The sequence below is a fragment of the Perissodus microlepis genome, chromosome 12, assembly GCF_051167445.1.
Source record: "Perissodus microlepis isolate ML-2025 ecotype Zambia chromosome 12, ASM5116744v1, whole genome shotgun sequence".
Lineage (NCBI taxonomy): Eukaryota > Metazoa > Chordata > Actinopteri > Cichliformes > Cichlidae > Perissodus > Perissodus microlepis.
Genome location: NC_140472.1, coordinates 26,255,150 through 26,271,152, shown reverse-complemented (window position 1 = coordinate 26,271,152; position 16,003 = coordinate 26,255,150). Strand labels below are relative to the sequence as shown.

Sequence of the window (16,003 nt, the reverse complement as noted above, 5' to 3'; positions counted from 1 at the left end):
ATGATGTGAAGCTTCCATTTGACAGCATCCCAAAAGTTTTCTAATGGATTGAGATCTGGTTACTGTGGAGGGCATTCGAGTACAGTGAGCTCATGGTCATGCTCAAGAAACCAGTTTGAGAGTCTGAGCTTCATGACATGGTGTGTATCCTGATAAATGCAGCAACCAGCTGGGATTGGTAAACTATGGTCATAAGGAAATGGGCATGGTCAGCAACAATACTCAGGTGGGCTGTTGTGTTAAAAAAATTCTCAATTGGTACTAAAGAACACAAAGTGTGCCAAAGAAACAGCAGCAGCCTGAAACATTGATACAACGCAGGATGGATCCATGCTTTCATGTTGGTTGTGCCAAATTCTGACCCAGCTATCTGAATGTAGTTGCAACTCAGCAGACCAGCCACATTTTCCCAGGCTTCTACTGTTCCAGTTTAATGAGCCTGTTTCTACTTCCTAGTTGACAGGAGAGGTATCCAGTCCTGCTGTAACATTCCTGCGTTAAGGCTCCATGTTATACTTTCAGACATGCTCTTCTGCATACTTTGGTTGTAACAACTGTTTTTTAAGTTATTTCTGCACTCTAGCCTTTGATCTCTGTTAACAAGGCGTTTATGTTGGGAGGACTGCCACTCACTGAGTTTCTCCTTTGTGGACCATTCTCTCAGCAGTTTATGAAATACTCAGACCAGCTGGTCAGTCACCAACAACTATGTCAAGTTCAAAGTCTCTTAAATCACCCATCCTAGTGCTTGTTTTGAAGTTCAGCTAATAGTTTTGATCAGGTCTGCATGCTTAAATGCACTGAGCTGCTGTCCTGTGATTGGCCAGATCGATATTTGTAGCCGTTGAACAGGTGTACCTATTAGGGTGGCTGTCGTTATCTATAAATAAGATTGAACATACTTAATTTCCTCCAACAGAAAGAAAAAGATGAGCTTAAAATGATCTGATAAAATGATTTCAAATGTTATTTATTGACAATGGTATTACTGAATATGGTAGAAAGGCAATAACAATTATCAAGCAACAATAAATTATCAAGTGGCAATACAGGGATAAGTAACATATTTAGATTTCTACAAAATAATATAAAACAAACATGAACATTAACTTAATACAAAACTTCTAAAATCCAGATTCTCACAAAAGACATGAGTTTCTTACAGATTTGAGTTTTGCAGTCAATAAGCAGTATACAATATATAATATACATGTTACATACAAGTATGGGCTCAGCCCAGGTGCAGCTGAACTCTTCCTAAGACACAGGTTTCCAGAATGAGGCAGTATTTCCTGTTACCTTCTCCCACCAGTTCAAATCTACAGCGCAACACAGCAGAGTGCCAAACTATTAAAATCTGCAAAAACAAGCAGAATCTGAACCAGCAGATTGTGGTTTGGATGAAGGCCCTTTTGTGAGCAAATGCAGAACATTTTGCATTAAACGAATTAAGTAAATGTATCTCTCAGCTATAAGACAAGTCCTCCTGACAAAGGACTTTAAAATGCCCTGTGGAGAAACATCCCCATGTGTTTTACTGTACTCTGCAAAGTAAAGGCCTGCTTTGAGTGAGGATTAAAAGTGCTTTTGATCTTAAGTGTGCCACTGTGTCATTTTTGTATAAACCAGCATAAAGTCAACCACAAAAAGCAGAGGGATATCCATATTTTTTTCCTATTTATCTAGATAGGTTAACTGCCAGTGCTCAGGGGGGGAAATCAGCTTTAAAACCTCCCAGAAAGAAGGTAAAAAATGTGTTTTCAGTTCATCTTTTCACTTTCACACTGAAGACTGTAACGAACATAAAACCCAGGAGCACAAAAACTCCTGATTGAGGTCTTTTGTGTGTGTCTCTCTAGAAATGGCCATTATCACATAAGCTTTCTGTCTGGTGGGATCTAGAGCCAGCCCTCAACAGTCCAGTGGGTGTCTCAGTCTATCAACTTAATGATAAACATATTTGTTCCACCCTCTGCGTTTAGTCTCCAGCATCTTATTTGCATCTTCTTTTGATTTAAACCGGGTTTGCTTTAACTATGTTGTTAATCCAGTCAATGTAATTGGTGACACGGGTGTAGACTCCAGGTTTATCTCTCTGCCCACACCCATCGCCCCAGCTGATCACACCCATCAGAGTCATCCTGTCATTGTATCTGCAGACAAGCGGGCCACCAGAGTCTCCCTGTAATTGAATCCAAGAAGCAAATTTAAGGGAAAGTGTAAAGAAAATAAAAGTTATAATGTTATGAGCATGATTTAACTGTGAGGATAAGTGTGGGTGTTCTCACCTTGCAGGCGTCGTCCAGGCCTCGAGTGTCACCAGCACACAGCATGTTTGAGGTAACTGTGCGTCCAGACAGCACCCCTGGGACACAGCGCTCTTTGGGCCACAGGCGAACATAACCTCTCTTAACACGCTCAGAATACTCTGGAGAAACTGTGAAGAGAGCGTTGCATTAGTTTAGATTGCCTATACTGTCCCCTGCTGCTCAGATACTTAAAATGACACCAACTTGTCTGTGCGATAAGTACAGTAGTAGCCATAAAAAATGAAAAAAAGGTTATGATTTCGTTTTCTTACATTCTGCGTCTTTTCCGTAGCCTGAGATCTCACACTCAGTCCAGTCGGGCAGCACCAGCCCACGTTCGGGCAGACACGCCGGAAGAACTTCTGGAGAGTTTACAGCACAGATGCCAACGTCCGTCTTAAGTTTCAAAATAGCTGCAAGTGGAAAGTGACCAAAGGAAAGTCAAGGCAATGCACTGAGAAAATGTGGGATGAAGACTGAGTTAAAGTTTTAACAAGCCTCTGCTGCCCACTTAAGCTTCCATATCATTACTGCTGGAGGAAAACAAGTTCACTAAAGCGTCTCATTCTGTTTTCATTATTAACATTGAAGTATGACTAAAGTAGCCTCAATTCTCCACACAAACAGTTTGACTAAGAGCTCTTTTTTTAGTCTGGCAATGATTGTGTGCTTTTAAAGAGGACCTCGGTGCATCTTTTCAGGTCATGCTCTTAAATTAGACATTTTTGGCCCCTTTCACCCTACCTTCTTGCAGAAAGTTTGAAATACAGTCGGGAGGGGCTGCTGTGGCTAAGACCAAATCATACAAAGCCAAAAGCTCAAAGACATGACGAAAAGTTCAGTTGTGTATTTGTGTCTCTGGATTAAGGTACAAGCGATACCTTTCTTTGTACCGACTATGAAATTAATCTTAAGTTTACGCACTGTATTGAAAACCTAATTCGGGCTATAGGTTTACACTGCTGTGTTTAAAAGTTTATTTTTAAACTTTTATATTAATAAATGAAAAGTGCGAAACAAAGTTAAAAACGATTGGATTATTGTTTCTGTTACAATGAAATGTTCACTCACCAATGTCATTGTCGTATGTTTCCTTGTCATATTTCTCGTGGATCCAGAGTTTCTCGACGCTGAAAATCTGCTCGCTGCTGGAGTTCTGTTTCCGAAACGTTCTCCCCAAAATTACTTGCAGTTTATTTACATCGTTTCTGAAAAGACAGAGCGCACTCGTTTGTTTGCTATATGGCAAACACGTTCGACTAGTGTTTAGTGTATGTGCGTGCATGTGTGAAAGATGGAAGTCAGTGCTACCTTTCTTCAAAGCAGTGTGCAGCAGACAGGAGCCAGCAGGAGTCAATGAGGATTCCTCCGCATAGATGAAAGTGCTTTTTGTGACGGGGTTGGTAAAAATTAATGGCCGCCTGCCACGGCTGCTCCGTGATTTCACTCGCTCTGCCTCCAAACATGCGGAACGATGGTTGGGATAAAGTGTTGTCTAAACGCTTGCCACATGTTCCTACAGAAGAGACAGGTTGGAGAATGATGGTTGAACAACAGTAGGATTAATCGACACCCAGAAGGAGGGACTTTTGGTTATGTCTGAGATGTTTTCACTGGCTGTGAAGATATCCTACCTCTGTTATTGTTATTAGTGGTGGGAGCACGCGGGTCAAGAGTGGGCATAGGCGGACGTCTCGCTAAAGAAAGGAAAACTATGGTTATCCTCAGTCTCAATATTTAACTTCTGTCTTTGCTATCGCTGCCAAATGAACTCATTGATGTAAAGGAACTCACAGCATTTTGGTACGTCGCACAGCTCCCAGGTCAGAATCATATTTTTGTAGGTGTGACACCATGGACCTGCGTCATTGTCTGGATTTCTGTTGAATAAAAAAAGAGATTTTTTTTTATTTAAAAGTAGAACATCAAATGTACTGCAATTATAAGGAAGTTAAAATAGGTGCTGGCCTATGTACCTGCAAAAACTGTGGCTGCCCAGTCCCAGCTCCAATGCGTCCGTTCTCCAAGCATTGTACATCTTGCGCTTGACAGCAGGAGAGTCCCACGGGAGGCAGCGAGAGCCGCTCTTGGTGACAGATGCTGTGCCTCGGTATTGCTGGCCAGAGCCGAGCGCACATTCTCTGTGCTTATCTGCTCCAAAGAGCACATATGGACAGATGTATGTAAGCCCACATTTAATGGTATTTGATCTTTCTACATGTTAGGATTTTGTATATCTATACCTTCTGAACATCTGGGCAAAGAACAGAAGTCCCATTCAATCTGTGTGCCTTTATAGATGTAACACCAGGGAGAGCTGTCACCGTCAGGGTTCCTGACATAAGGAGAAACACAAAGACAATAAGGGAACATCTTCATAGCTTCCGTAAAAGGCTCGGATATTATGTTTACAAGTCTACTCCAGTATTTGTTAACACCAGGCCACCAGCTTTCAAGACGAACAATCCCAGTCTTGTTATTTTTTATAGATAGCAAATGAAATATTCACGCAGACGCTCCAGCACAGGTACCTGCAGAAGTTGTGATTGCCCAGTCCAAGGCTGATGGCGTCTGTTTTTCGAGCCGTGAACCTCCTTCCTCTCAGAGATGTTGAGTTCCAGTTGATGCACTCTGCTCCTGATTGGCTGACACTCGCGGTGCCACGGTACCCATCACCCTGCCCCACAACACACTTCTCATTGGTGTCTGTTGGAGAGAGAAACAGACAGTGGTAGTCGCTAATTTATATATGAGACTGATATTAACGTAATAACTGGTCTGAGTAAGTTGTTCCGACATAATATGTCTTGTTCTTGTTTTTTTCAGGGGTTTTTTAGATTTGAAAAAGCTTTAGACTATTAAAAAGCTTTTGGATAAATTATGAAAACATTGTTATTTCTTACATAAGGCTTTAAATTTGTGCCCTAATAGCATTTATATCGCCGTTTTCCAATTAGTGGTTTTAAAACAGTGACCAAACATAACCTATGATGATTGTAAATGCATCAGATTTATAGCCTGGCCATATTAACTCGTAGTTTTTTTCACTAAAATCATTTGCCTGTGACCGCTGAAGTTCAGATAATTATTCCACTGAGAGGGTGGAGTGTCCTTCAAGTGATTAAAAGTGGGCCACAGAAACAAAAACATTCATATCCCAGAATGTCTTTCCATCCTTTATGATCCTTATGTCTTCCCTCCAAACCACAGGCCCATGACACCAGTAGTATGAGTCACACAGTCAGACTGTGATCTTATCAAGAGTTACTAACAAGCTTTAATCAGGCCACCAGTTTATGGACACACCCGAAGTCACTGCTGCTTTAAAAGCACAGTACAAATCAATCGCATGTGTTTTGCTCCAGCCTGTAGTGCTATTTGTCTATTTTAGGTTGTTTAGGTGTGACCTGTCCAGTATTGGAGACTCTGGTTATTGAAATGTTGTTTTGTCCTAAATATAAGTGACACTCGCCTTATGGGCCTCATAGCTGTAAACAAAAAATCATCTGAAAAAGTCAGTGTCTCTTTCCAGAAATCGTGACTTTGTTGCTCATGAACATCTACAAATTTCATGTAAGAACTACACATTACACCTACAGGAGCTGCTGGGCCATGGAAACCCATGCCATGAAGCTCCTGGTGCACAGTTTTTATACTGATGTTAATACTGGAGGAGGTAGGAAACACCTGAATTTAAAGCCAACCTATAAACACCGATCATATAAACCATCAGTAGTGTCCATCTACCCATGATAAAAGGTGTATTCTTGTGACAGAAAGGAAGGAAATACTGAGTGCAACCACCCTTGGTTGAGCTGTGTTGCAGCTTCTTTGGTTTGGCAACAAAATTCAGTAGAACAAAATTAGTTATTACTATAAAGTTTTCACAACAAAGTTTGTGGATTTCTTTCCTTTTTTTATTTACCATCATTTGAGTCACCTAGGTCACCAAAAAAGTATTACTGGCGAGTTTTATGTTGAAAACTTGGAGTGAACTCTTCTTTAACAGCTTTTTCATTGTTGCTTTTTTTTCTGTTCTGTAACTGTAAACTGAATATTTGTGGTTTGGGATTGTTAATTAGAAAGAATAAGATTTTTGGCACTTTTGAAATTGTTATTTTTATATCTCTGGTCGTTGAGTAGCTGAAAACCCACGGTTTAGGTGTTTAGGTGTTTCTTGAATACTCACTGATCTCACACTGAGCCCCAGTGAAGCCTCGGGGACACTGGCAGATGTAGTCTGAAGTGTACACGGCTTCCTTGCAGGTTCCTCCATTATAACACTGAGACACGTAGCAGTCTGGAAGAGGCAGACAGAGCGCCGTTTAGTCAGCCACACGTCATCCACTAACAGTTTAAATAGTTAGTATATGATGGATGTGCCATGACCACTGTACAGATTGGGTTTGAGGCTTGTGTGTCATATACTACAGTGAAACATTGAGGATTATGCAAAAGTCTTTGTGCATGGTTCACCCGGACTTTCTTGTTACTTGTAGTAAATATCATCATAGTTTCTTTTTGAAACTTTTTATGTCAGGTCAAGGATTTCTCTGTAGAGCAGAAGTGGTTTCATGCCATCTGCAGTCCTCGTTTTCATTTATTATTTCAACATTTCCTAAAGGCCGACGCTTAGAATAACAGCTCTGCTGTCACTCCCAGTGGTATGAGCTCACAGATGTTGCAGTTTGGCAGACTGAAAATGTGGTTGTAATTTGACTGAGGGAGGGGTAATCAGCCTTCACAGAATTCGTCAGTGGGGGTGAAAGTACGCACGAGGGCATGTCTGGAGAATCTAGTTCAAATAATCTCAGACTAAACGACGCCCACTCAAAAACACAGAAAACCCAGCAGCTTTTCGTTTGGATGCACTGAAATAACAGGGATTTGGACACATAACCAAGGCAAGCCAACAAAAAATAATCATTTGAGGTTATAACAGCCCGTTAGAGGTGAACTGAAGTTATAATAGAAGGCAGAGGGCAGTGAGGGCAGGAAAGAAGACTGACAGACAGATGAACAAATAGTACATTTAAATTCTGCTCAATGGAAACAAAAAACTGATTAGAAAAGTCAGTCAGACAGTCTCCTTGTGTTTGTGTGTATGTGCATCCATGTCACACTCACTGATTACGGGCACAATATGACAATGCGCTCGTCCTCCTAAATCACAACGGCAATACTCCACACGCTGTCCCTTCCATTGTAGCCAAGTGTCCCCAAAACTACGCACAGCAGACGTCTCACTATCCATGCAAAGTACTGAAAACACCACACAAACATAAGTATACAGCCAATAAAATGATACAAAACACAGAAAAACATAACTGTCATACTGTTAGAAACATAAAAACACAGGAGGGAGGAACACAAACACGTGGCTGACAGCAAAAAATGAAAAGACTGATGATTATGAAGAAGAAGTTGGTGTTATTAGAGGAGATGAACAAAAGTGCAATGAGGCTCACAGGAGGTGTCAGTGGAAGGTGAAGACTTCTGGACATGAATAATCAAAAGCGTCCCTCTGGCTGGCTGTCTGTAAGGCTCACCTCTGTAAAAACGAGTCCCTCTCTTAGTGCGGAGAAGCTCCACCTGCAATAGAAAGGACCAGTAAAACATTGAGCAGACATGCATGGGAGCTGGATGAACGGCTTCAGCCTCCAGCTCAAGCAACAGTCAGCGTATGAACTTTAAATTAGACAATTTAAAATAAAATGCTGATGAATGCTATCGCTAGTCAGTGGCACACTGTCATACAGCAAAAACACAAATTCAAACACATTAAACGGGCTAAATGTTTGCTCAAGTGGATAATAAACCACAGGAATTGGACTGTATTGAGATAAGCCCTTGTAAAATATGCAGGATTTTCAGTAGGTTGAAGACAGCTTATGGTACTGTTCTGTAGTACTTACATTGTCCGCTAGGCAGCAGCAGAGAGCAGAGAGGAGCACTATTAGTTGCAGTGACCTGGTCATGGTTTTTCCAGAGGTCTTGTGTTTGCTGGAGTGAGAAAACACATGCACATATTAGAAGCAGTTTTATATGGACATATGGATGAATCAGGGAACAGACAAAGAATAGCATACATTGGCAGCTACGTGACTGTGTTTTCAATGGTTTATGAGAAATATAAAAATTATGAATAGTCATTTCCTAAAGCGGTGAAATAGGTCATAAATAAAGACAAAACCGACTCCTTCTTTTTCCACTTTCTCTCAAAGTTAATGTGTTCTTTGCATATCGAGACATTAACCATCGCTGTCATTGTCACTACGTACACACAGTGAAAACACTTGCAGCTGTGCAAAAACCGGAACAATTCAGATCACTTCAAATATTCGACATTCAGTCAGGTGACTGACTTGAAAGTGAGGTCATGTTCATGTTAATCTAAGCGTTTCTCCTTAATCTGTCACCAATACTAAGCCAACAATCACAGGAAAATGATGAACACTGGTCACCTTCTCCCAGCTGTACTGTAGGTCCTTCCTCCATCCCTAAGCCTGTTTCTGAGAGGAAAGGGTGGGGGGAGGTGGGGTAGCTGCGGGAACCTGGGGGTCATTCCTTGTTTCTTGAAGCCGAGCTGACTTCTTGACTCAGAGAGGAAGTTTTAGCAGCATTTGCAGAGCTGTCTCATAGGAAAATGAATAAACTCAATGCTGACCTATATTCAGTTCCCTTATTTTTATGTTCCTATGAGGCCATATCATCCTATTTATTTAAAAATTTACATACCACAAAAGACTCTATTATCACTATCTGTCATTTAATCTACTTCTTTCCCATTGGGAATAAACAGGACACAGATAAAGTCTCTAAAAAAACTTTTAAAAAAATGAAAGCGTGATCGCCACATCAAACAACACAGTCCAGACAGCCCACGAGCGATGAAACGCAGCACACTAGAAAAACAGTTTCTGAACCATCCTGTGAGCTTTCCTGCTCTACCAGAGCAAAGCAGCAGCTGTGTGAGGACAAAGTGACTCAGAACTTCAAAGGGAAGTTCAAGGAAAAAACAAAAGACCAAGAAAAAGTAACTAAATTTATATTTCCTTTTTTTTTGTTTGATATCCCACTTGCTCCATTTCTGTTATAGAAGAGACTAATTATGCAGAAAAGTGGTGGAGAGGAGCATCTGTAGCTCCTCAATCAAGTGTGAGTAAACATGAGTCACAGAAGAAGGAGGGGTGAGTAGAAGCAGGAGTAGAAAGAAAGAAAAAAAGGACAACACTGGACACAATTGACCTGAAAAGTAAAAAAAAATATATCCATATAAAGAATTTCCAAGTGATTTTAAAATAGTCCAAAAAAATCTCTGACACGAACAAGCACGCAAAGACCCAGACACATCTGTATACATTTTGCCCTCTCTTCTCTTTTGGCTTGTTCTTCACTGAATCACCTTCTGTGGTTGACTGAGCTAATAGAAAACTGCATTGTGTTTTCATATATCAGTATATATGAAACACCCACACACACACACACATACACGCACAAAGTGCTCAGGAACGTGGAGTTAATCGACACTCCCACGCACAAAGATTTAGTGTTCATTCTCCTCATTGTCCTTTGAACAAAGACTCCCTCTCAGAGTTTGACTATGAAAACACAAATTCACACACTCACCATTAAGAGCGCAGGTCTCTTGGAGGCTGTTCTTGACTCTGACAAATAAAAACCCTGTTGTCCTGTGCTGTAACCCCCCAGTGGAACCTCACTGGCAGGGCGACAACAAAACACTACTTTCTTTTTTGTTTCCTTTGTGCAGCTGTTCAGCTCAGTGCAGTCGCCCCTCTTTCTCTCTCTGGCCCTGTCAGCTTAAAACATGTGTTTCCTGCTATAACACAACCAGCACAGGCCCCATGTATTTAGGAAACGGGCGTACATATCAACACACGCAAGCACGAAAACACTTGCCGACAAACACTCATCGGATGTTAACATATGTGTATCCACCCTTTCTAGTATATCTTTCATGCGGAGGCCCAATTGGGGGCCATAAAAAAACAACATTCCTTTGGTAATCTTACAGTACAACTATATGTTTTTATATGGTCAGTTTTACAACTTTTAATGCATCTATGTGGATAATAATGCAGAAGCATGGACAAAAAGTCAGACATTTATCTGTCTGGCCTATTTTAATCTGTTTTTAACTAAAAAGCGGCTATTTCAAAAGGAAAATATCTGATATGACTTAAATTTAATGTTGTAATAATAATAAAAGTGTAAAATATGGAATCTTATTACAGTATTCCAACTAATTACAGATATCTATGTAGTCTTTGGTCCACTTTGCAGTAGCAATGATCTTATAACAGTTTATAACCCTAGCTGATCTAAAACAGTATCCTAAGCAATAAATAGCAGTAAACTCTAAATGAGACACAATACAGCTTTCTGGCACTGAGAGGCTTAACACACTGGTCTGATACACCCAGACTTTTAGTAGCTGAAACATGTACAACCAAGTATGCACTCTGTGGAGAGTGTGGTTCCCCCAGTTAGTAGGTCAGTTATTAATGGAAGAAATGAAAGCATTTTCAGAGTAGCAACAGTCAGACTGTGAGTCATAACAGCTGCTATGAGTTGCAGCACGTGAAAACAGCAAACATATGCAGCAGATGATAAGATGCACACAGACACAAACACGCACATAGAGCAGTTATGTTCATGCTACTTTGGTGTTTTTAAGGAATCGGTCTTAAGTGCTGTCCACGGTCTTTTACATCAGATTTTTCAGCAAAAATTAGTAGCAACTGAGTTTAAAAAGGGTCAGGCATGCTTCTCTACTAGAGACAAAGCTGAAATGTTAAAGTTAGAGACTGTGAAGGAACAAAGTTTACACCTCTGTGTGAAATTCAAATGTCTAGTACTTTGAGCATGTTTGTGGTCACTCTTCCCGTCTCTCATCTACACAAATATCACACTTGATACTTAATAAAGTAGTGAAGAGTGGGAGGGCTGCTCACACTGGTGCACATGGGGGAATTAGCAGAGGAAACACCTTTACAGCGTAAAAATTTACAGTTGGTTTCTTACTGGTATTTCTCAGAAGAGGTTCTGAACTTTAAAGCGTTGAACAGGTCTGACCTGATGGTATTGCTGAATCTTTACCATACTTTCAGTAGGTATTATTCTTTTGAGTAAGAGGTTTGCATGTGTGTAGAGTGACTGTTAGGATCTGTCATGGCATGTGATGTCATGTAAGATGTTTCGAAGGTATTATGCATTCTTTACTCGGGGGATTTCAGTCAAGCTTCAACAAAGCAGCTGTGATCTGGCTCCGTAAACTCCCACAGAACAGAGAGCAGCATTGTTGCCTTCCCTCTGTGTGCAATATGATACTTTGCAATCTTTATCGGAACGAAACCCAAGCTCCTAAAATGAAAAAATGCAGGTTATGGGAGCAGTTGCTGATGTTAGAAGTGGCGAGATAGTGGAATCTGAGACAGCTATGCAGGACAGGATGCAAGGATGAAGACCTCAGAAAGAAAACGAAGAAAGGCAAAAAAACGGCAGGGTGTTCTGGGGAATTAAATCCCAGAGGTCAGCAGAAAGAGAATGACTCCTCCTGAGTCACGCCAGCTCGAAGTCTGCAGAGACACATGTAGGCATTGATGTATTTTACATTCAGTCTCGAGGCCATTGTGTGAAGTAAATGAAGGTTTGGTCAGAAAGGAAGACTACAGATATATAAGAAGGGTTTTATCCAGAAGCAAGATATTACACACACTGTCCTATGCCTAACCTGCACTCCTAACTTAAAGCTGTAAGACCCCAGGTGCTAATCCTATGACTCACAAACATAAGTGTAAGGCAAAAATCCAGCTGACCACACTGCCAAGAAAGCAGATACCAGTTACAAACTCTACTTTCTCTCAGCACACAGCAGTACAGATTATCAGTGCGATGGACAACATCAGCGCTGACAGATGCTAAGGAGGAGAACGCTCTCAGAGCGCCAGCTCAGACGCAGATCCGGCTCATTAGCCCCACTCGACTTGGCTCAAGCTGGTACACAGAAACACATACTGAGGCATTGTGGAATGCAGCTTGATAATACACACACAGTCCAGCAGCAGAGCACGATATCACCATGTTTTAAAGAAGCTGTACAGCAATTTGTGTCAGTTTTGATTACGCAAATTGAAAAGTGCTGTATGTGATTTTAGACTCCCACCAAACTTAGCAGGTCGAGGAGGATGCAGAGAGCTGCTGAGGTCAGGGTGAGAAAAGTATGAGATGTTCCACATAATTGACTTCATAGGCTGCAAGATAGTTTTTTTTTCCTCACACAGCTTACCCAAAACTTTTATGAGTGGTGCTGCAACGTGCATGACATTAAATAGACAAAGAAAAAAGTCACACCTTAACCGATATCCTGTATTAACTGAAACACTTGTTAGTACAGTTTTGGCTGTTTATGCTGTACTATTATTCTAATTATTTTAATCTATGGCATTATATAGTTTGAAAGAGACACCTTAATATATCTCTATCACAAGACTACACACCAGTTAAAAACATGTTCAGTTCCTTTTGATTACTTTTTATAAAACATGATAATTAATTCCAATTGACACGTTTAGTTGGAACCGCGCAAAATCCCTGCAACACTATTATCGTCATCATATAACGCGGATCCAATTAATTGAATAACTTTTAATAATTACTGTTTCATAATAACGAGCGAGAGGGAAACGTAGTAAAACTGAGTTTGTTGCAGGAGAATCCTCTGGTGCATGTAAACCTCCACCGCGGTGACATCTTAATACAAAGGAGGAAAAAAGCTCTTACCAGACACGAAATCTTCTGAAAGGATCTCTTCTCGGTGTCTTTGCAGTAACTCTGAGTGTTCTTGTATTTGCCGCTCTGACTGAGCTGGTTGTCCCTCCGCTCCAAGTTTATACCGAAGCGCTCCGGTCCGACCGGTGCTTCAAGGGAGCGGGCTGACGTCAGAGATGTCGGCCCCGGCCCGGATGATGCTTGATGATGCAGCCGGGTGGGCGGGACCATTCCAAGTTAACAAGTTTTCAAGTTTTATTCTAAGGTATTTGATGAGGAAATCTGCATTCGTCATTTCTTTCAACAGAAATACGCCCGTTTTTATGCACGTTTGCATAAAATAGATCAATATAAACGACATGCTATTGTTTTCAAATGTATGCTATTGATTATTTATAGGAGAATCTTAATGTGTTTACATTTCAGGACAACACACATAAAATGTGTGTGTAACAAAAAGAGACATATGCACGTTATAAATGTTTTTAAACATTTTTAATAGGTAGATGGCATATTTAAAGGATGTAAAGGATGTATGTTTACATATAGTGAATGCTATGCAAATGTGTTGCTACCGCGTTTTTATTATTATTATTATTTTATTATTTTATTTTAGTTAGAGTGCAACCAAACCGAACAAAAACTGCTGAAGCTTTTAAGCAGACGTGTAAAGTGTAAAGTGAAAAAAAACCCCACTAGTAAACATCTCATTCTTCACACAGTAGGTCGCCTCTGGGAGGCTGTGGTGGGTTGTTGGTGGTACTATATCACTGTGGCTAACCACCTGGCACCAGGAGCCCTTTGTTACAACCACAGCCCCCCTTTATTCAACCCAACCCTTCCTCAGGAAATCAATCATTTAGCCTGAAAAGTAGCTCCATGTCGTTTTCAGAACACTTAAGGTTTTTTTTTTCTTGGAATAATCCATGTTCATTGTTTTTATTGGCTGTTAAATCTACATTAAATTGCTGAAAATACAACAATTTGGGGTGTAATGGCTTAGGGGGGAAGTTAGTTTGGCGTCTGTCCCACTTTGCCTTCATCTGTGTTGGATTACAATTAGCTCTCAAGTCTCATTAAGGAAAATCACAAACAAAGACACACATTACATATAAAGTACATCAAGAACACAATCTACTACAGAGGAATAAGTCAAAAGTTACATCAGGTCATGTTACAACACAAGACTTTTATCTCCTTGAAATTCTTATGAAACTGACCAATTAAGGCATTCTTCCTCTTTTGTGTTAAGTAATGAAAAAAATTACGCACCTTTTTTCTTATTTTGTTTGTCCTTATTTACATTGTGCCATAAATGGTAAGGTATTTGTAAATCATGCAGAGTAATTGTAGCATCTGCACAAACCACTGTTTTAAACATTTTAGTTTGCTGTCTTAATGTGTGGGTAGATGTTTTTATAATTCCTGGAGCTCGGATGCTCCAAATCCACAATCAGGGTATCGAGTGTCACATAAAATGAATACGAGAAGGTTTCTCGGACACAGTTCACAGTTACTGATTTTCCTTGGCAGCAAACCTGAGATAGAGTGAAAAAGACCACTGTGCAAAACTTAGACATGTGTTTTAGTAGAAGTTAAAAAAAAATGAAAGAAAAACTGTAATATAGAAATATTCCAGCATATAAGGCTGCAGTTTTTTATTTTGTTTTTATGGATGAAGCAAACAAAACATAACAAGGTAAACAGCTTTAACATAATCCGGTGGGCAAACATTTTGTGCATTCATGAGCTCTACCAGTGGGAACAAGATAGTTTACCTAATTTTGATCAGATTATTTGCTTTTTAAAATATTCTGAGGCACTCTGTGCTGATAGAAACCTTCAGTTACAAAATTTTACTTTTACCTAATGGTTACAAATGTTATTACATTTTAGCAAATATTAAAGAATACAAAATGTAACTTTGCACACATCAAAACTTACTTACTGTGAACTAGATATTAAATTTTTCACTTACCATGTTTTTTGTAAATATTAACCATGTACCTCAATTTTCTCTGACTTTCCAGTGTTTGTAGTTCAATAGACAAGGAGTAATTTTAACAAGCTGAGGATACAGCTGTTTCTAAGCCAAGACAGACTTGCCTTAGAAGACTTCTATCTATCTTCTTGTATGGGACACAGCTGTGTCCCTGAGGTAACTGAGTGTAAGTTTAAATTTTAAGTTTAAATTTAATTGTCTGATGTTAGTGTTATGTCTCACTGATGACAGAAGTCAGAGGAGAATGGACAGATTGCTTCAAGCTGAAAGGAAGGCAACTGTAACTCATATAACAACTTGTTATAGCCAAGCTATGCCGAAGAGCATCTCTGAACAGACAGCATGTCCATTCTGGAAGCAGATGGGCTACAGCAGCAGAAGTTTTCACATTACTCCATGCAAAAACAACAGGTGATTAAACAGAAAAAAACATCATTGGTATACTCTGGAAACTCTGAAGTGCATCTTCTCCAAATATAACACCCGTTATATCAACAATGATGTTGCAAAGTCAGAACATGTGAAACACTGAGATGAACACTTTAACAGACGTCAACAAGCTGATTTTAACTGATCTAAAAATATCCAACTTTGCAATAGTAGGCCTGCCCCAACTGGATCACCCCAAAAATAGTAAAACCTGTAGTCTTATTGATATTAGCTGTTTTTAAATGATCTATATATTCTGTTTTGTTCTGTGATTAAACTGGGCCCTGTATTGCTATTAATTATTTTGTTGTAATTATTCTTAGTTCTTGTTTTGTCGCTTTATGTCTATAAAAGGCGCTTTATGTATAAATATTACTTTTTTTGTAATTTATTTGCCTCAAAGAATCTGAGCATCTGATTTGATTAAAGATCTACAAGGGCACGATCCAGACAGAAAAGAAACCAATGAAAC

The 16,003-nt window shown here is 39.9% G+C and overlaps 1 protein-coding gene across 4 annotated transcripts; it reads right to left on the bottom strand.

Annotated features, from left to right (window-relative positions):
• Positions 1 to 949: 949 nt before the first annotated feature.
• plat (plasminogen activator, tissue) lies at positions 950 to 13,256 on the bottom strand. Of its 4 annotated transcripts, none has more exons than XM_084946983.1 (15): positions 13,113 to 13,256; positions 8,225 to 8,312; positions 7,778 to 7,901; positions 7,437 to 7,571; positions 6,499 to 6,609; positions 4,841 to 5,015; positions 4,553 to 4,644; positions 4,286 to 4,460; positions 4,104 to 4,189; positions 3,944 to 4,006; positions 3,621 to 3,825; positions 3,381 to 3,517; positions 2,582 to 2,722; positions 2,289 to 2,437; positions 950 to 2,182 (listed from the first exon to the last, which is right to left on the bottom strand). In XM_084946983.1, exons 2-15 carry the CDS (start codon positions 8,285 to 8,287, stop codon positions 2,015 to 2,017), a joined length of 1,824 nt encoding a protein of 607 aa, XP_084803109.1. In that variant the 5' UTR covers positions 8,288 to 8,312; positions 13,113 to 13,256; the 3' UTR covers positions 950 to 2,014. The 4 variants fall into 4 exon arrangements, with proteins under 4 accessions (XP_084803109.1, XP_084803111.1, XP_084803110.1 ...); XM_084946985.1 differs by having other exon boundaries at positions 7,859 to 7,901; positions 13,113 to 13,255; XM_084946984.1 differs by lacking the exon at positions 13,113 to 13,256 and adding an exon at positions 9,939 to 13,082.
• Positions 13,257 to 16,003: the final 2,747 nt, after the last annotated feature.

What these genes read in the sequence shown, in the direction of transcription:
- plat (XM_084946983.1), bottom strand. Translation starts at nt 8,287, where the DNA reads ATGACCAGGTCACTGCAACTAATAGTGCTCCTCTCTGCTCTCTGCTGC. An exon ending in CACTAATAACAATAACAGAG is followed by an intron (nt 3,826 to 3,943) that starts GTAGGATATCTT and finishes TCTCTTCTGTAG; the next exon opens with GAACATGTGGCAAGCGTTTA. An exon ending in AACATACGACAATGACATTG is followed by an intron (nt 2,723 to 3,380) that starts GTGAGTGAACAT and finishes TTCCACTTGCAG; the next exon opens with CTATTTTGAAACTTAAGACG.